Genomic DNA, 21,908 nt, shown 5'->3' on the forward strand with positions numbered 1-21,908 from the left:
AAGGATTTGTCTAACACTGAACGTGTAAGCAGCTATGAGCACAAAAAGCTATACAAAGTTTGGCAGGCATGAGACAGATGCTGGGATAATATATAGCCCAAAATTGTGGCCTGGCCCCTTTGTATCTCAGCAACATGAGAAATTAGTTAGGATAATAGGATTCAGAACTCATTTGATTCTCTTTTGTTTTACTTCTCTTGGCCATTAGCTAAGAAGCGGGCATAGCAAGATTCTAATCAAAGACGATCAGCAGACTCTCTTTACAAAAGAGGGCGGCATAAATGGATAACTTGCTACAGAAAATCTTTGCTCAACCACCATGCACCCATGTCCCATTTAGACTGAAACTGTCACATCCAATCAGAACATGAAAAGAACTAAGTTATAGTTGGGCATTTGACCAGTCAAAAAGGGTTTGGTCAATTGACAACTAAAATATTGTCAAAATTTGTCCAGTACTTTAAAAACATTCTGTTTTCTTTTTGGGGGGGTGGGGGTGGGGTGGGGTGGAAGAAACTTTAAAATCAACAGGTTTTGTTATTTTGCTAATTACAAATGTAAAACTTGCTAACTGCTATTTTGAAACCATGAAGTTAACCTTTTAAAAATGTAAGCAATTACTAAGACCGTGCATGAGGTTAGAATCATTCTATCAGTGTGAATGATTCACTGTATTGTTCTCTTTGGCTTTTGATTTAAGAGAGAGGAGTCTGTCTACAATTGCATTTAAAAAATGAAAAAAATGAATTTGAAACAGAAGCAAAGTAACAGTATATTTGTTTTTCTTTTTAAAAAAGTGGTGGACCAGAACCAGGGAAACCAAGGTTCAAATTGCCTCCTCAGCCAGGAAACTCACTGGGTCTGTGTTATAAATGTCCTTGCTCTGAGGCAGAGTGGCCCAAGGACAATTAAAACATGGCCTTTGTGATATGAGCATGCTGAGCGTGCCACCTCACCCTCCGGGCACTTCCTACTGCAAGCTTTCTGGTGAAATGAAGATATAATCTCAGTAGAGGAAAAGGCTCACTTGCAAAATGCCCTTTGCGTGCTCTCACAGAGTTTCTCAAACTTCTTGAGATTTTAAAGATGGATGTAACAAATTCATGTGCAATGCAACAGATGTGTTATTCTTGGCTTGACTACCACCAGTGCAGTGTCTGAGCAAAGCTGATTGTAGGTGGTCCTGAAGAAGGTGGGGAAGGGCCCTAGGGGCCTAGACAAATGAAGATGGCATCCTGTTTTGCAGGTGGTGCACAGAAGCAGCCAAGCAAACCCTTTTGGTGAAAAGAAAACCCTGTGGGATTTATATCAATGAACAATGATAGAACCTCCACAGTAATGGATGGATGTTGTGGTGGTAATGAGCACATAGCAGCAAAAATAAGAAATAAATTGAGAACCATGCAGTCCTAGGTTTCATTCGCTTTTATTTCAGCGTGGTCAAAAAGCCTATCAACTGAATTATACAACATTTTTTTACGCAGTGGTTGCATCCTGATGAAAATCACAGCATCCGGCAGTGACTGATTTTACAAATGCTCTCTCTTGTGTTGAAATCATGCCCTGCCACTTCCCATTGCTTTGATTCCTGACATGATATGTGAGCAAAGCATCTAGCAAGACTAGTCACGATACCAAAAAACAACCATGGGCTACCATTCACAAAGCCTACGTAAATCTCCAGTGTCAAAAGCAGTTTTGCCTCTGAATACCAGCTGTTTGAGATCACAAGCAGGAGAGGGCTACTGCACTCATTCCCTGCTTGTAGGCTTCATGAGAACATCTGCTTAGCCACTGTGAGAGCAGAATGCTGGACTAGATGGGTCCTTGGTCGGATCCATGAAGGTTTTCCATGCGTTCTTATAGAAAAAACCAGAGTCATCTATTCAGAGCTGCCACGAATCATCCTTTACATGCCTCTTTCTTTCAGAGCTTCTTTCCTCCAGTTTTCTGATCACATCTAAGATATGCAAGGCTGTGATTGTCCCTCATTATGCGTACACGGTGCGGCCTTAAGGCACTTCCACGGTGCAGACACCAATGCAAAAGAACACCCACAAAAACCCCAAAATGGAACTAGACCCTCTTATTCTTGCCGTTGGCCTACATTCTGTCACTTAATCACAAACCGCTTTCCGTTGTGTAGCAGGAGAGAGGACCTGGTATTGACATATTGTGTTGACTTGTTTGAAAGGGAATTGTTACTGAACGTCCCTGTCACCAACGAGACATTTTTCATAGCAGGATGTACATCTCTGGGGAGTGTCTCATGTATAAATTATAAGAGCAGCAAGAGAAGGAGGAGAGGAAAATTAATAAATAAAGGCGTCTGACTTACGTGTGCAGGGCATGGAGGCAGCGTCGTTTTCTGCTCGGAAAAAACCCGGGTCACAGGTGCAAGAGGTGGAACCTTCCAAGATGGAGAAACTGTGAGGCGGGCACTTAGCACAGGCAACATCTGTTGAGAGGGCCTTGTAGTATCCAATCTTGCAAGCTTGGGAAAAGAGGGGGGGGACAGAAAAGAAGAGCTGTTACTGGTATAGGACTTGATAATAAATTGCTACCTCATTTACTCAGCATTCAGACATGGGGGCACTTTTGAAAGAGAAAAAAAATGATGTCTGCTTAGCACCGGGAGAGAAATTAACCAGCCAAGGAGCACTTGACTGCTCGCTCTCCAAGCAAGGGAGGCAATTTTTAATCCCGATGAGACCCCATTAACAAGTAGGCCTGTAGAGCTTACAAGAGCACCTATAAGCATGTCCATGTAGCAACTTGGTTGGAAAATCTGTCTCATTTTCTTCCCTGCGTGGGTTTATTATGTAAACCCCATTTCCTTGCTTCCCACCTGCAGACACTCTCACATTGCAGTAAACAGGGTGCAGTTGTTTTAATTCCATGACTGCTTTAGAAAGGCAGCTGATGGTGTGACACTGCCAATTTTTGAGATGGAGCGGAATAAGACCCTACTGTGATTGGCAGTCAACCTCTTACTCTAGCATGCACAGAGAAGGCAATTCTCCCTTCTGCAGAAGCCAATTAATTTGCTTCCCTCTTCCCAAGAGACATAATCAACACTCCGCCCCTGAGCCGGAGCATACCAGTGGCTGTACTCTTTGACGCCAAGGCCCCATGTGCAGCAAGTGTTCAGTGACATCACCTTCATAAATATGATGCTTACATGGATGACTACTTTTACATCATTGGGATTTAAAAAATACTCTGAAGTATCATTAAGGAAATCTTTTGAACAGTGGCGCACAAGCATGTCCCTCTAACAAATTTTGGCTAGGGCTAAAAAAAAAAAAATCAACATCACCAGACGCTGAAACAGAGAAAGTCAACTAGGGAGCTTTATAAAGGACAAAGAGCAAAAGAAAGGATGATTACTGCCAATATTTACAGCATGACTCACTTTCATGTCTCTTATTTTTATCACACAGTCTACCTTTAGAGTTCCCTTGCTCTTTGCTTGTACGCCTCCAGGAACCAACATGCATTTGGCTTTCAGCTATTCTCCCACTCACTCCACATTCTTTTATATGATTTAATTTCCCCCCACTTTTATGATGTACTTGTAACAGCCACGGATTTCTGCAACATGTTTGTAAAGGAGCAAGTCACTTCACCCTTATTAACTGAGGCCATTTATGGAATCTCCTTAACAAGTCAAAACTTTACGAAGTGTGGTGCAGCGTCCATAAAAATCACTGTGGGATCAATCTTGCCCTTGCTTGCTTCGGCTGTCAGCGGACCAGGGAATCTTATAAAAACACATAGCTCTGGTGACTAAGATTTATGCTTTCAGCGTTTACACACATCACATAATTAGATAGGGTTCAACTTGCAAGGTGCTTTCTGGCTACGCTTCAAATGGCCGTGGGGCTTTGATTAAAAAAGAAAAAAAGAAAAAAAACCCGCAACACTGGCAAGGAGAAGCAGAGGGGTCAAGCTCAGCCTCCCCACTTCAAACACAATTAGTCCCCAAACACAAATGCAAACCTATTGGGTCCGGTCCATCATTCTGCCAGCCACATCAAACAAAGACAGTTTGTGTAAAAAGAATGAGCTTCCTCAAAAGATTAGCAGCTAAGAAGGTACAAATTACGGTTTCAATGAAGAAGAACCTAGGTTGAAGGTCTTATGGAGAAGGCAGATTAATAGATTTGACATGGTTGGTATGGAAATTCTTTTTTCAATGACATTTTAAACATTTTAATTAAACAAGATCTGATATCCTGAAAAATGGTAAGAAAAGTTTGAAGCTTCTTGGAATTTACAGAGATGATAAAGCCTGAAGTTGGACTGGATTCATTGTATATCACACTGACCCATTTTCCACCCTGACCTGAAAATCCGCTTCTAGTGCAGGAGCTTAGTGCAAAAATAGTTCACTTCTCACTGCAAATTTAAGTTGGATTCACATAAAAATTCTCCATGACATCTTCTTCGATTGCAATTATAAACCTGTCAGGCAATTTTATCCTCATGAAGACCTACAATTAATACAATAAGTTATTTCAGGCTGGTTCTGATTCTTGGGTGTCCCCAGCAAAACAGGGAAGTACAAGCTGGCAGAAGCCAAATATGCTGAACATTTCTTATCGCACTGTGCACGTGTCAGTTCTCGGTCTATACACAGGACACATAAACATTACAAACGCATTGGTCTAGAATCTTAGATGTCAAGGTAACATATGCTGTCATATATGTTTTCAATATGTTTTCAATGTTATCATAATAAAAGAAATAATACTTGAATGTATGGAAAAAAATTGGGTATAAATTTGAGGCTAAGGGGAGAAATAGAGGATAGATGGATGGGAAAATAAATTAAGATTTGGACTAAGATGAATTATGGGTGGAAGATAGTTGATGCTTTTAAGAATAGAAATAGTTGTGAGATGATGAAAAAAATGTGTTAGAATGATTTAAGATAATAAATGAAAATTGCTTAATTGGGAGTTAAAAATGGACCCAGTGTGAGGGGAATTGAGGAAGTCTACAATTTTAATTAAAATGTTAGAATTGATATGTTTTTCTTGTTTATGTAATGTTTGAAAATCAATAAATATTATTTGAAGAAGAAAAAAATCTTTGAGTGTGAATGGCCTTCCATTCCATTGTAAAATTTCTGAAGTCAATTCACCTAATCACTTCCAGTGACCATATATATATATATATATATATATATATATATATATATATACAGGGAATCTTTCTGGGTGAGCAAAGGGAGACTGTGCTGCAGTATTTCTCAAATTTTATTTTATCTAGACTGTTGGCTATATTATGTGTATCATTTGTTTACTGTATTATATTACTGAACCGAACTGAATTTGCTGGTTATTTTATGCCGCATACTGCTTTGGTGCTTTTTGCATAACAGCCAAAAAAATGCTATATATACATAAATAAATAACCTCCCAAACGACATGAATGTGTGTCTTAGCATTCCTATATCCAGACGGAAAACCATTAATTTTCTGGATTTGAGCATTGTGGCTTTTGAGGTTTGTAGTATTGGAATTTCCTTAAAGGCAGCTTGATTCTCAAATTGAGCTGTTCTGACAGAAAGCAGTACTGTAAAGGAAGTTGGGAGGGAAAAATCCAGGGAATCTTAGCTCCTCCACTAACTCACTCCTCTCCCTAACTGCAAAACCTTCTCCCTTGCAGTGGGCAAACGTCTTTTTAAGGAAGAGGATCCATTAGAGAACCATACAGGAATGAGACCATTTCCCAACCACACTAAAAGGTACTTTTGAACTTCTCTCAAAACTATTTTATGTCATATGAGGATGATGTCAATATGGACGTTGTTAATGGCACAGCCTGTAAGTCGCAGTAAACCACAGCAAATACAGTGGTATCTCTACTTACGAATAACTCTACTTACGAATGTTTCTACTTACGAATAGAGCTCCATCTGCCATCTTGGATGCGGTTTAGATAGTTTTTTTTCTACTTACGAATTTTTAGATAGGGTTGCTTCTACTTCCAATTTTTTTCTCCCAATTCATTCCTATGGGATTCGACTTACAATTTTTTTCTACTTACAAATGTGCGTTCGGAACGCATTAAATTCGTAAGTAGAGGTACCACTGTACCTTCCTACCCTGTTCCACTCTTCCACATGCTACAATCCTTAGCTTACTTACATCTGGTTTCTTTGGCTCCCAACAAACCATTATGTGTTGTCAAGGTTTGTGGAGTGAAACAAACCACAATTCCTGGTTCAGAAATGATGCTAAGCAAGACAGTGAAACAGTCTAGAAAAATGGGAACATGGCAAATCATTAATTGCGATTTTACTGTGACGTTTAAATGAGGCCAATGTGGGATTTAAAAAACAAAGCGTTTTTATACTGAATATATATTCTGGCCAATGCAAGCTTCCCGTTCACATTATAGACCAATTTAAGCAAAGAAACACATGCCCTAGAGGCACTTTGGGGCTCTTTCCTCCATTTTTAAGTCCATGTGCATTGGTTTTAAAAGGCTTGCTGAGCCCCAAAGTTGCTATTCTCCCTCCCTCCCTACCTTCCCTTTCCTTCCAAGCATTGCATTCTTTTGCTTTCTACTACATTAAACCCAGTTCATTAATTTTTCAGGACCCAAGGAAGCTCTCTCTAAAGCTCTGTCTGAGGCAAACAGCCATTTTGCTTTAGCTGTAGAAAATCCCATAACTGAATTCACGGTTTTCTTCATTTTGCTGTGTTCAGATTCAATACATTCCAGCTCTTGGCACCTTCCTCTATTTGCTAATCCACTGCATTTGTTCAACATTTCTTTACATCTTGATAGACTTCTATGTCACAATCTAATCTAGCTCTGTAAAGGGTTTCTTTTTCTTTTCTTTTTTTTTGGCACGGAAAATCAGCTGACACACCTATTATGACTGACCAAGGCCCTTTCAAAAGAAAACAAACTTAAGATATTATACAGTATTTCTGAATGTTAATGAATTGGTAGAAAAACAAGCAAGCCCGCATAGATTCCCATTTCCTGAAAGTCTTTATTGCACACTCCAGACAATCCTTCATTCTTTCTTTTCTCTTGGGAGGATTTTCTAGAGAGGACAGAGCGTGAATGGCTCGCAAAAGATGTATTCTTGCATGGCTTGCAAAAGATGCCATTGTAAAAAGATTAGGTCACATGAGCAGTGCAAACTTTGAATTCGATTCCCTTAGCTTTGCCTTAATTAGTTCTTTCCATTAGAAAGAGAGAGTGAAACAAGGCCAAGGGGAGACATTTTCTTTTATCCAGATCCCACACCGACACGACGAGGTTATAATTTAATATAGGGGCGGAAGACCTTTTTCCAACTGGAAGGCCGCATTCCGTTCTGGGCAGCCTTCTGGGGGCCACATGCTGGTGGGGCCAGAGGCAAAAGTGGGCAGAGAAAGGCATAAAGCTTACCTTTGTACAGTTGGCTACTTTCTACACACGCATACCCTGACCCTGCCCCAGGCAAGAAGAGTTATTATCAGTGGCCAAAGACACACCCTGGCCAGGCAAAAACCCTTGAGGATGGTGTGAAGCAGGGAGTGTTGTCTGGAGAGGGTTCTGAGGGCCAGGCAGAGAGCCTGGAGTGATGCATTTGGCCCCTAAACCTGAGGTTGCCCATCCCGATTTAATACATTACTGTCTTTACAATCTGGACAGTAAATACTCTGAAACAGGGGGAAACAAGACTGTGCCAGCTGTATGGACTCCCTGGCCCCCTCCCAGCACACTGATTTTATTTCTTCGATAGGCAATCTCAAATACAGTCACAAGTGCACATCATTCTGTTATATTATAGCTCCTTATGGGATTAAGTTGTCCCCAAATAAATTGGCATTATTTCACCAAAGCAGCACCATTCCGAATATAGCAATTTGCAAGCAGGTACTGTGTATAGTACAAAGGTCCGTATAGTTAAAGCTATGGTTTTTCCAGTAGTGATGTATGGAAGTGAGAGCTGGACCATGAAGAAGGCTGATCGCCGAAGAATTGATGCTTTTGAATTATGGTGCTGGAGGAGACTCTTGAGAGTCCCATGGACTGCAAGAAGATCAAACCTATCCATTCTTAAGGAAATCAGCCCTGAGTGCTCACTGGAAGGACAGATCCTGAAGCTGAGGCTCCAGTACTTTGGCCACCTCATGAGAAGAGAAGACTCCCTGGAAAAGACCCTGATGTTGGGAAAGATTGAGGGCACTAGGAGAAGGGGACGACAGAGGACAAGATGGTTGGACAGTGTTCTCAAAGCTACGAACATTAGTTTGATCAAACTGCGGGAGGCAGTGGAAGACAGGAGTGCCTGGCGTGCTCTGGTTCATGGGGTCACGAAGAGTCGGACACGACTAAACGACTAAACAACAACAACAACATCAACAAATGTGTGCAGAGTACCTTGTGGTTCACATGTATGCACAGGAACAATTCAACAACATGCTTTCTTATCAACCAATGGATATAGAAGGTGGACTTTGGGAGCTAGCCTTTACACACTTAAGCCCTCTTTAGAGGTTCTGTTTGCTTGCATGCATGATGGCAATCACCAAAGTTGGTTAGTTATTACATTTATATACCACCTTTGTCTTCCAAGGAGCTCAAGGTGGCATACTTGTTTCTCCTTCTTCCCATTTCATTGTCACAATAACCCTGTGAGATAGGTTAGGCTAAGAGATGGTGACTAGCCCAAGGTCACCCAGTGAGGGAAATTGGGGTGCTCTGGCAAGCCTTGCCCTCCTCAGTGGACCACTCTTTACAGCTCCCTTCCAGAGGATCCCCACTTCACAAATTTCCCCCCAACGTGTGGAGAATCTTAAACACAGGAAAGGTGACGCACTGGGGGGACGGGATCAAGGCTTGCCAACAGGCTCCCACCCTCTGTTACACGATTACCTTCTTGCAAAGAAAAACAATGTCCAGATAGAACTACGGCTGCATTGAGTTGAAGTTCACCCAGGCTTAACAGAAGTGTCAGGTGCACAAAGCCACTACTGTCCCTGTAAAACAATTTCTGAATCGGAGCAAATGATTGCAAAAAAACCCCTGTGCTTTATGCATTAGCAGGGCTTTCTTCATTGCCGTGTGGGGAACGAAGAGCCAGCGAAAGGAAGCCCACGTAGGCAAAGGACTCTGTATATCAGTCATCCAGCATGATTCAAAAACTGTATGTCTCCAATCAATATGCACACTGTCCTTCAGGAACGCAGGCATGCTGTATTTGCCATGCTAGGGAAACCCAATTGCATACATGGGCTGCTACTAAATCCCGTTGAGAGAGAAAAGCCATATAACATTGAATGCCACATAATGCTACTGAAATGCCATATAACACAGTGCCTTTTTAAACAACTGGAGGCAAGTAATCAGTAATACTGGAGGCATGCCTGGTGCCATCTTTATCCAGTTTTGGTTACAAGCAAAGAATGCTTTTGTTAAAATAAAAAAGGCATGTTTAATTGTGGCCTGTTTTAGTGGGGCAGGACCTGTAGCCTGAGGGTGGCTGGTTTTTGTTGTTGTTGTCCTTGTGTTTATAATATTATATTTATAAAATTTATATACCGCTCTTAATCTGAAAATCGCAGGGCAGTTCACAAGATAAAAATGCAGTTCACAAAATGTATTTTTGTGCATTTATATTGTATTTTTATATTGTATTTATAGGTTGTGAACCGCTCTGAGATCTGTGGATGAAGGGTGGTATGGTATACAAATTTAATTAACAAATAAATATATGAATTATTATTTTTTTGAAAAAGTTTTTATCATTGTTTTGAATTGATTTTAAAGGAAGTCGCTTTGAGTTACACTGTAAGGAAAGTGACTTACAAACACAGTACAATAACAACAACAATGTATTTAATATATTCGTTACAATCTACCTACCTATTGACCTATTGACTTTGAGTAGGGCTTTGTCCTACGAACTGGGCTTTATATCCCCCAAGGATACAAAGCCCGTATACTTTTGCTCTTGAACAGTAGCATAATATGTAGAGGCTTCAGTAACAAGGCAACATGTGTAATGGAGGAAAAATAAATTCTTTAAAGTATGCTCAAGTAACCCACTTCCTATCAATTGTCTGCAAACAAAAATAGCAACAGCACTACTTTTAAAAAAAAAATATATGCAAAAGGAAACAAATGCCTTGCTAGTGTGTTGCTGAATGCATTCTAGACTGATCATCACTGGTTTACAATATCGAGAGCACCTGCTACCTTGAAAAGTAGCTGCAATTTATATTTTAGTGGCGCTCGGTGAAATAAAAAGATAGACGTTCCATCTCTTCCCCTCCCCTCCCCTCCCCCTCCCCCTCCCCTTTAAATAGATTCTTTTTCTCAAATTATAACAAAACCACATCTGCCACACAAGCGGATAGCTTCTTCTTAGCTCTCTCTTTATTGTTATTACCATCTCTGAACAGATTTCCGGGTGTTAATTATAGAACTCAATTGTTTCGGTAGCCTATCTTGATGAGCTCTTTACCCCACACCAAGAGACCCCTCAGTAATTGTACAACTGTTTGGAGTCCCAAAGGCTTATCATAACTTTTCGACAAGCTGTCCTTTTATTGGATCTTTTGACCCAAATGTCAAAGGGAGGAGAGTCACCCCTGTATCCATGAGACAAAATTTTCACAGGTTTTTTTCCTTCGCCCAACATCTGGAAAACAATTCATTTCCAGGCCATTAGTATCATATGAACAATTGTCTTGGGGGGGGGGGTTTAAATGTGAAGGTTTTAAATAGAATGAATATGTCTCTTGCACACACACACACAAAATGCAGCGTTTTCCTAGTCCAATCTAATTACTCTGTGCAGGGCTTCAAGGGTGATATACGGTAGATCCTTAGAATTCAGAAGGACTGGGGGGAAATGAGCCCTTCTTACATTCATGCTGTAGAATTCAATGTGATGGACCAAATTGCTAAATAAAAGCAGCTCCCTTTGATCATGGACACTGTTAGCTTTCTTGTCTCCTATGGTTAGAAGCTGCACCATATATTGGAAATTAAATAAAATATCTGTATTCTTTGCATATCCACATACTGGTGAGTTAAACACTGTCTTGCAAAGTCAAATTTTAATACTACATCACTATAGAAAAGGGAGGAAAGGAACAACCAAAGATATATCCTTATTTTCTAATTTGCAGACACTCTAAGGAAGTTTGATTCAGCCTTGCCAGCCAGTTGTCCACTTATCTGGGGTAGGTAGGGATTATTTTTCTTGGAATAGTAACTGTGTTTGCTATACTCCCTTCCCCCATAAAACCAACCTAGGCTAGCAGTAACACTTCATGCACATTGCCCTCCCTCCAATTTCTTTGGAAGGCTAAGTTGTGTTTAAGGGCCAAATTAATATTTCACGCAGAAAAACAGCAGAAATCTGAATGGGTGCTATTTGTAGACTTGCATGCAGCCATCTGGATGACTCTTAAAAATTCTATTTGCACACCATCTTGATTTTTTGGTATATGGCTCGTAAGTCTGTGTCTTCTGCAAAATACACTATGGTGTAAACATTATGAATGCCAGACCAAAGCCCTCAATTCATGCCCCCCAAAGGGCTAAGGGGAAACCCACAACAAATCTGGGACACAGAGGTAGGAGAAAGTGTGGAAGTTCTACTTCACAAGCAGAAGTCTTCACAGGCATGTCCAAAGTCCGTTTCAGGGGCCTAATCTGGTCAGTTTAATCCTCTTTGGCAGTTGATTTCCTGGGGGAAAATCCTAAAATAAAAAAGCTCAATATACAACTTCATTCCTAAAAAAAGGTCAACAACTATGGTTGGTCCTTTGCTTGGCCCTCACGGTCCTTCACTTCATCAAATCTGGCCCTCTTTGAAAAAGTTTGGACACTATGTGAATGGGACAACTTTGTTAGATACAACCCAAGGTCTTTTTTGAAGCCTCTCCAATGGTTGCTGCTCAACTCCAGGAAATAACACAATGCGTTCTATTCAAGCTTTCTAAAGAAACCAGCATAGCAGTTTAAGAGTGTCATATGAGGTACAAATAACTGAGACCTCTAGAAAGTTAAGGAAGAATGGCAATTCTTCTCTGATTTCTTCTGACGGAGATTGAGGGGGAAACCCTTTCTATTTAAATTGCTTGTGAGCTCCTAATGTATTGGAGAGAGTTGGGAAATACAATTAAAGGAAAATATATGACACCATCTTTTAATAATGGAAACAAAGATTTAGGACTTGACTGTGGTGCAGTGACAACAAGAAAACTTAATAAATTTATCAGCCATCAGGTTTTTGGCTTTCCACATGTGTCCTTATGTAAAAAGGTAAAGGTAAAGGACCCCTGGGTGGTTAAGTCCAGTCAAAAGTGACTCTGGGGTTGCGGCGCTCATCTTGCTTTCAGGCCGAGGTACCTGGCGTTTGTCCACAGACAGCTTTCCAGGTCATGACTAAACCGCTTCTGGTGCAATGGAACATCATGACAGAAGCCAGAGCGCACTGAAATGCCATTTACCTTCCCTCTGCAGCGGTACCTATTTATCTACTTGCACTTACATGCTTTCGAACTGCTAGGTTGGCAGGAGCTAGGACAGAGCAACAGGAGCTTATCCCATTGCGTGGATTTGAACTGCCAACCTTCTGATCGGCAAGGCCAAGAGACTCAGTGGTTTAGACCACAACACCACCCGTGTCCCTGTGGCCTTATTAGCAGTTTCTAATGAACAGTTCAGTAAATTGTGGAGCACATAATTTTAAAGGGAAAAGATGTAGAAAACAGCAGAAGGACATCTAATGAGCTGCACTTAACAGGATTCATTTTAGGATTACCGCTAGCAACGTAGACAGTGCCAAGGTAATCATGACCACTTGCTACAGCTTTTAGCAAGAAAAGGCCCTGTTGTTTCCTGGTATCAAAGCACTAAGTGGCAATGTGATGTTTGGTGACCTTCCACTTGAATAGCTGTTCACATGCATCATTCTGAACATTCATTCACTAGCACTACAGATCTAAAGAGGAAGCTATAAAATGTTAGCCTTTATAGTTATAAATATATGGTTGAAATCGAGTTTGTTTTAAATCCCAAAACCTAGAAAAGGATTATTGTTTTTAAACACCCACCAAAATCCTTCACAGCAAATGAAAAGAGCTTGTGGTACATGGTAGAAAATGTCACAGTGGTAGACAATTTCACAGTGCTGGAGGGTATTGCTACCGGTAGGTATTCTTGGTACCCACTTCAGGGCCATTGACATTGCAAAGATTGCTCCAACTTGCACTTGAATTCCCCCTTCCCCCGCCAATTGAGTAACATTTAATACTGGTGTCAGCAGCAAGTGGTGCTGAGCGAACAATAATATCTGAACTAGCTTTCCCATTTCAAACTGCTCAAGCTGCTGCTATGCTTATTATAGGCTTCATCTGAGTTGGGAAACTTAATTGCTTCTACAGAAAGATGTTAAGATTCAGGAAATGAGTCAGCTAGTAAATTTCAGGGAGCTAGCCGTTTTAAAGGAAAAACTCAGCGAGTCATTTCTCTTTATTCAAGCAAGTAAGGGCAATCCGCGATGACATTGTTAAATTGGCACTTTTAAAACCTAGATCAGTGAAGCTTTCCTTTTCACGTGGAAAAATGAATGCCTAGATCATACAGGCATGTTTATCCTCGATGACTCAAACATCAAGTGATGATGTGCACATGTGAATAGTCCATCACACATTTAGGAAACTCAAGTGGATCTCTTTCATCTTCTTGCATCATATAAAAATGTGTGCTACATACCCAATCTATTATTATTAGTATTAGTATTAAAGAAAAGAAAAGCAATTAGGAAGGAGGTTTTTCCCAAGCAGAAGCAGCCTGGGAGAGGATGCTTAACCCTAAACGCTTTCATAGTAGGATTTCCTAAAGATTATCTTTCCCCATACAAACCTGCCTACAAATTAACCTCCTTTTCTGATGCCCTGGTCCTTATGCCTTTAGAGCAAGAGCTCTCCAACTTCTTACCCCTCAGAGCCAACTTGGGACAGCTAAAAAATTACTGAGGTCCACCATCCACAAAATGGTAGTGCAGGAGCAGCCACAAAATGGCAGCAAATGGAAGCGGAGTTTGGCATAATCCGCCGACTTCACAATGATATCTGATCCATCTTTGGAAACTGCTGCTTTCTTTGCCACAGTGCTTCAAGAAGGATTTGCTGATGCAGAGCCTCTAAATGGAAGAGTCATATATAAAAAATATTTTAGCCCCACATGCCTATCAAAGTTTTTTTTTTACCCACCTACCATCATTTCTTCTCCCATTCTCCTTTCACACACAACTTCTGCCTTATTCCCCAACCCAACCTCAACTGACAGTTCCTGTCATCCCTCCTCCTCCCCACTGCTTTTACATTCACTTTTTCTTCCCAGAACATTTCTCTTCTCTTATCCCTTTCATTCCATTCACATTATTGCTATTATCATTATTAGGTGCTGTCAGGGGGACTCCCTACAGGGAGCCTCCCCCCCCCATCCTGACCAGCACTTAGCCCAGAAGCAGCGAGTCAGGAGGAGGGAATGAGGAATGGAGCTGATTGGAGAGAGGGCTCAGTGAGGTGTCTGAGCCTTGGCAACGCTATGGGGAACAGAGCATGCAGGAAGGGCTCAGAGACGTGTCAGAGCCCTGGCACTGCTCTGGTCGAGGGTCAGCGGATGAGGGGCTCAGCGAGACGTCGGAGCCCAGGCGCCGCCCCAGCCAGCAAGAGGGGAGACCTCTCCTTCCGGTGCCCGAATTGAGGCACGCGCCCACACGTAGGGCAAAGGGGCGGCGTTTTGGAGTGCCCGGGCTTTTATGCTGGCCGAAAAGCAGGCGACAGCCATTGCCGGGTTCTGAATCGGACTAGGCGGTCATGTTTTCTGTTATCTCTGCACTGTAAATAGTATGCACAATAAAACTCTTAAAGACAGTGCGGACTGGAGCGTCTTTACTCGAGAGTAGCCACAACAATCCCCTGACAGGTGCTAAACTTTTAGCTCACTTTCTAATTTCCTTCCTCCTTTGGCCCTTTCCTCTCAGGGGAGACTTTCATTCCCTACTCCCCCTTCCTCCCATATGCTGTCTCCTGGACTGCTTTACTCAGCATGCAAGGTGTTGCTACGAACCAAAAGGTTATGGCACATGGAAGGCAGGCGAGGACACACTGGGCAGGCTGTGAGACTGGGGGCCACCTGAAAGTGGCCTACGGTCCACTGATGGGTCCCAGTCCACTGTTTGCAAAACACTGATTAGAGGTTAGGTGGGTGGCTGACTACCAGGGAAAGATCCTTTGTGGTGAGACCTAACTCTGGAACTGGAGACTCACCTGGCACCATCATGATTATCTTTCGGGTGCCAGACTAGGTTTGTCCTGTTTTATTTAGTTATGTTCTTAATGTATTTATGCCGCTGCTTAATTTGCTGAATTATGGTGCTGGAGGAGACTCTTGAGAGTCCCATGGACTGCTAGAAGATCAAACCTATCCATTCTTAAGGAAATCAGCCCTGAGTGCTCCCTGGAAGGACAGATCGTGAAGCTGAGGCTCCAATACTTTGGCCACCTCATGAGAAGAGAAGAATCCTTGGAAAAGACCCTGATGTTGGGAAAGATGGAGGGCACAAGGAGAAGGGGACGACAGAGGACAAGATGGTTGGACAGTGTTCTCGAAGCTACGAACATGAGTTTGACCAAACTACGGGAGGCAGTGCAAGACAGGAGTGCCTGGCGTGCTATGGTCCATGGGGTCACGAAGAGTCGGACACGACTAAACGACTAAACAACAACAACAATTTGCTGCTGTTAATTGCCAGTTTTAGGATCTTTTATTGCATCTGCAGATTGGAATAGGGAAACACAGGCAGTGTAAAGATTAAATATCTCCATCCTCCTTGCATTGCTATTCTCAGTCCACCCCATTACTAAAATCTTCACTTGAGCTGTGATGCTTTCACTTGCACATAACATGTAGCTGCTGGTCCCTCCAACTCTCCAGTGTGCTTACACACTGAGCAGCCGGTGTGCAAAATGCAAATGAAAAACATGCATGTGTGAACTATTCCCAATTTCAGCCTGGATAAATTCATGGTGGGGAGCATAGACATACAAAGAGGGTCCAGCAGCAGGTTGCTTTATGTGCAGAAAAAACATTGGTCTTTTCCTATAACATCAGAATCAGCAGGGATTACAAGCTAGCCTACTAGGGAAGCCTTTACAATCCCCTCCTCTTAAAGCTTACTAATTGCCTGAATCCTCACATTAACAACCCCTAATCCCATTGTCAGGAGGCCTGCTTACAAGTTCCTTTAACCACTGTGGGGGGGGGGGGGGAGGAAGCAGAGATCTGCATCTGTGAGGACCCTCCAGTCTTCTGGGATTATCACTCATCTCTTAAAATGTGAACAGATCAGCAAAAGGGCAATTAAACTCCCAAAGTTAGATGAAGGCTGTGATAGTGCACAGAAATCTCTGGACTAGAGGAAGGGCCAACATTTCCTTGCCCTTCTTCCACCAGCGGCATTACTACCTGAACAAGGGGCTACTGGGAAGCAGCGCAAAGTATGGGACTTTCTCCCACAGGAGGCAGTGATGGCCACCAAATTGGATACTTTTAAAAGAGGATTGCACAAATTCATGAAGAATAACCCCATCCATGTCTACAAGCCACAGTGGCTAAGCTTTGCCTCCATGGTCGGAGCCAGTAATGCTTCTGAATACCAGTTGCTGGAAAGCACAGGAAGGGAGGGGGCTCTTATGCTCAGGTCTGCCTTGAGGGTTTCCCACAGGCATGTATGTGAGTAGCCAATGTGAGAACAAGATGCTGGTGTAGATGGGCCATTGGCCTGGTCCAGCAGGCTCTTGTCTTCTTATGAAGCAAGAAACTACCATCAGATATCATACATCCCTCAAAAATGGGACATTCCTCCCATGATTTGAAAATTGGTATCCATGTGTCAATGCAGAGTTAAGACTATTGTTTGCCATAACAGAGACCTTCTGCAGTATCAATAACATGGCTGCTCCCTTACCCATGTCATGGCTGCCCCCTTACCCATGTCAAGCAGCTTGCCTAGATCCTATCTCATCTCAGTCACTTTTTTCTGTCCCTATTTTTCTGGATGCTGTCTTTTGTCAGAGAAAGGTACGAGGTTCCACATGTGCTTCTGCTGTTTCTTTTGTTCTAGGTTTCAAATGGCCAGCAGGCCTTTAGAGCCTGAAGAAAAGCAGAGCTAAGAGAGGGCAAGAAAGATCAGGCCTTGCCTCAAGAGAGATGTGCTATACTGGGACTAGGAAGTGCTCGGGTAACACTAGGAATTGTGGGATGGGGAGACATCCCTTGCATATATTGGAGATCTGAAATGGGCTATTGTTGTGATATAAGAGGTAGGTGGAAGCCATAGAACTCATTCCCCAAACTGGCACCCCACCAGATTTTGTTGGACTTCCAATTCCCTTCAGCCCAAGCTAGAGCAGGGATGATGGAAGTTATAGTCCGATAACATTTGGAGGGTATCAGAATGGCAAGCACTGCAACAGAAAGTTGTTGGGCTGTGATATGACACAGGGATTCAGAAGGAAGAACATTTTCCTGCTTGGTGGCAAATCATGTATACATTATAAATTAATTGCAGAAATTAATTGCATGCTTGATTTTTGGTACTCGGGCTTACGAGAGTCCCCAGCAAACCTTAATAAAAGACATTGAAAACAGTGTGAACCGGTCCAACTTGTTCTCCTTTTTAGCTTTAGCAGGAGCAGCAGTTCAAAATTATAAGAATGACTAAGGAAAACCTATCAGAGTGATCTTAAACATGTTACTGGAAGTCCCAGTGGAGGCTACCTCGATGTGAGGAGCTTAGGATCAGTCTGACTTCCAAATGAGCAGTATCATAGCCGCCATGAATATTAATTTGAGACAATTCTTGGATACACCTCCGAAAGCATTGCATAATGATCCCCATAAAAACTATCAATCCCTGTCTAAGCTGTACATCAATCAAAATACTAGCATGCAAATCATATCCATTAACAGCTCCATACTTGATTACCCATGACATTTCAGAGAGGGCCATTCGTTTGATGAGTTGCATCCGTCATCTTTACCCTTTGATATTTTGGATTCACCAACATTAATACCACATTACAATTGCAGACATTTTAGAGAATAATACACTTTTATGCCAGTGGATAAGAAGAGAGCCAGCACGCTTTTTTCCTGTTCTTCCCTAAACCCAACACTTCTGTGTAGGTACAGTAACTTCTACAACAACACCCACTTTGTTAAGTGACGATAACTTGTAAGTTGGTGGAAAATTCAGGACAGATAAAAGAAAGTAATTTGTGCAGTTGCTTTAAAAGGATAACTGCCACCTAAATAAGAAGCTACAGGGAAGCAGCACAGAGGAGAAATCATCCACCGCCCCTTGGTTCCCATGGAGAATAGCACCAATTTGTAGTAGAGCAGAGGTGGAGAACCTTTGGTCCTCCAGATGTTGCTGATCCACATTTCCTGCCAAACCCATAGAGCAGGGGTCCCCAAACTAAGGCCCGGGGGCCGGATGCAGCCCAATTGCCTTCTAAATCCGGCCCGCGGATGGTCCGGGAACCAGCATGTTTTTACATTAGTAGAATGTGTCCTTTTATTTAAAATGCATCTCTGAGATATTTGTGGGGCCTGCCTGGTGTTTTTACATGAGTAGAATGTGTCCTTTTATTTAAAATGCATCTCTGGGTTATTTCTGGGGCATAGGGATTAGTTCTTTTTTTTTTTTCAAAATGTAGTCCGGCCCCCCACAAGGTCTGAGGAACAGTGGACCGGCCCCCTGCTGAAAAAGTTTGCTGACCCCTGCCATAGAGCATGGACAATAGTCAAGACCAATGGGATTTGCAGGCCAGCAACATCGGGGGTGGGGGAGCAAAAGTTCCACACTGGAGCATTGGGTCAGAGCTGAAACACCACTTGGCAAAATATCCCATGGTCCCTGCTTTGTGTCTTCTTGTTGAGAATGTAAACTTGTTGAGAATGTAAAAAGAAAGAAAATCAAGTTTGCATCAATGACCTATCCATGTTTTCAATATGTACCATATTTTTCACACACTTCGGTTTCCTATATTCAGAATACAGGGTAGATCCTGATAACCCGAAGCCATGTTGTGGCCACTTTAAGCTTATTATGTGGGACCTGTAATTAACTGGCAAAGTAATCGTCTGTAAATCTCTGATTGTCCAATTAAGCCCATCATTACCACCCTTCTGAGGCCACTTGAAAATCTGAGGATCCAAAGAAGTAACAGAGACGGCAGTGTGGGGCTTATTGCAAGTCAGGTCAGTGGTCTATCCCTATCGGCTCTCCAAACAGCAAATGGGGATCTTTCTGAGTCCTCCCTGGAGGTGACAGCACATGAACCTGGGAATTCCTTCATGCTTAGCATATGCTCTACCAGTGAGCTACAGCCCATATCAAAATTGAGAAGCTACTGCAGGGCAAACAGAGTAGTAAGTCAGAACATTGGCCCACCTAGTTCAGTACAGTGGTACCTCTGGTTACGAACTTAATTTGTTCCGGAGGGCCATTCTTAACCTGAAACCGTTCTTAACCTGAGGTACCGCTTTAGCTATTGGGGCCTCCCGCTGCCGCCACTGCGCGGTTTCTGTTCTCATCCTGGGGCAAAGTTCTTAACCCGAGGTACTACTTCCGGGTTAGCGGAGTCTGTAATCCAAAGTGTTTGTAACCTGAGGTGTTTGTAACCCAAAGCACCATTGTAATGTCTACTGGCTGATTGGCAGTTTCAGGCAGACAACTTTTCCAGTCATACCTGGAAGTGCCAACTGGAACCTGGAACCTTTCAGCATACAAAGGGTGTGTTCTACCAGATAGTAAAAGTGTGGTTACTTGAACAATTAGAAGCACAGGGTAAAATTATCCTCCTCTTCCACTGATCATCCCCAATATGTGAACTGTTCTGATATCAATAAGTGTGTGAATTTCTTCTTTAAAAAAAAAGAAGTGGCCCTTGTTGCTCTCCGCGCATTTGTGCATTGTGATATACAGAAGAATATAAGAAGAGTTTGCTGGATCAGACCAGCAGCTCATCTAGTCCAGCATCCTGTTCTCACTGTGCCCACACGGATGCCTGCAGGAAGCCCAAAAGCAAGACCCCAAAACAGCACCGTCCAAGCACAAACGCTTGAAGTACCTTTTACTCTGAAGCAACCATACATGAAGGCGCCCATAGCCACTTCTGTGATCCTGGCATCTTGGAAAAAGGAAACCCCCATCATAGAAATGGCTCATGTGAGCATCTGGTTTGCACTAAAGTAATTCCATGTGAATACACAGACAACCAAACATGGCCCTCAAAGTCTCTCTGCCTGGCCCTGGAGACTTGAAACTCTCAGCAGGCTGCATCCCTCACCACTCCTGCTCCTGGTTTTTACGCAGTTGGGAAGTAGAGTACTAAATACAGAAATCAGAGCCACATCTCTTTGTCCACCCACTTCTGCCCCGGACCATCCCCATTTCTGCCTCTGACTTCACTCACCATTGACCGTTGCCCACAAGAAAATGTGACCATTCAGCTCTGGCTCAAAGAGGTTCCTCACCCCCACCAAAGAATATTTTCAGAGTATAGAATAACACAGAAAAAAAGAAATGTTATCTGCTGGTGCAAGCTGGCTTTAACAGGAGATCTGAACTATCCCAAATGGTGCTACAAACCTGCTATTGGGTGCCTCACCACTGCTCCACCAGAAGATTAAAAAAGGGGGGCATTGGCCACAACTAGATTTATGTTCCATGCACCAGTTTGTTTGCTCCACTGCCAACCAACTGACTATGCAATACTGCTAAGCCAATTAGATGCCAGCAATTTAATGGAATACACTTTGAGATCATTACATAGAACAAAGTGTTGTGGAGGCAGTTATCTCATGTGAGATAAAAAAATCTTGCAAGTCACACTAAATATGTACACTAAATAGGCTTCTCAGGCTCCTTTCCCAATGAGTGTGGGAGCGTGAAGCTCGTTCAGCTTCAGTTTACAAGAATTTTACATTAAATTCCTCAGAAGGTAGCACAGATGAAGGTACTCGAGGGAAAGCCTGCAATCGCTGGACCTTTATGTAGCTGAAATTTCATGGTCGTGCTGCGTATTACACTGGGAAATAATAGGTTAAAAGGAAAGGAAGGATGGTTGCCCCTTTGCGTGATCTCAAGGTTTACAATTAAGAATAAATTCCAGCAGCTTTTGGATTTCTCACTTTCCTACAAGTGTTCCCTCTTACCCCTGAGAAATAGCGAATGGGGGCAAGGCCTAGCACATGAATTCCCTGTCCTTTTCTAATTTGTCTTACTCACAGCACAATCCTGTGCATGTTTACTAAGAAGTACTGTAAGTCCTATTGCATTCAGTGGGGCTTACTCCCAGGTAAGTCTGCAAAAGAGCTCAGCCTTAGAATTTTACCAGATACTTGAAGGGATTATATATAGCAAGCCCAGCAAATCTTATCCATGTATAAATTATAAACCACCTTCAGTTATGCCAAGTAAATTATCATGTAGAGTGTGAATATGCTGATTTTGAGCTATGGGGCTTTGCCACAAACAAAGAAAAAGAAGCCAAGAATTTATCTTGAGGGAAACACATGACTTAACAGTATTGCAACGTGATCTGTTCAGATTGAAACACTACTGTGAATAAAACAACAACAACAACAAATAACAACAACAACTATGTCATGAGACATGGGAAAAGATGTTGGGGGGCACACAGTCCCAACCACAGTTTTATTACATTACCAATGTATTTTAAAGTGTTGCCCAGTCATGATTACAATATTTATTTCTTAAGGCCAAAGCAGAGACGATATGGATGAGCTATGATCAGATAATTAGTTTAGTTACATACACACACACACACACACAC

General features: G+C 42.3%; 1 protein-coding gene across 1 annotated transcript in view; it reads right to left on the minus strand.

The window, feature by feature from the left end:
- The window catches only part of EPHA4 (EPH receptor A4), a 161,444-nt gene that overhangs the window by 94,735 nt on the left and 44,801 nt on the right, over nucleotides 1-21,908 (minus strand). The window contains exon 4 of the mRNA XM_035132510.3: nucleotides 2,339-2,494. Coding sequence (XP_034988401.3) covers nucleotides 2,339-2,494 — 156 coding nt within the window. The remainder of the gene's footprint in view (nucleotides 1-2,338; nucleotides 2,495-21,908) is intronic.

The sequence above is a fragment of the Zootoca vivipara genome, chromosome 5, assembly GCF_965207765.1.
Source record: "Zootoca vivipara chromosome 5, rZooViv2.hap1.1, whole genome shotgun sequence".
In the NCBI taxonomy this organism is placed as follows: Eukaryota; Metazoa; Chordata; class Lepidosauria; order Squamata; family Lacertidae; genus Zootoca; species Zootoca vivipara.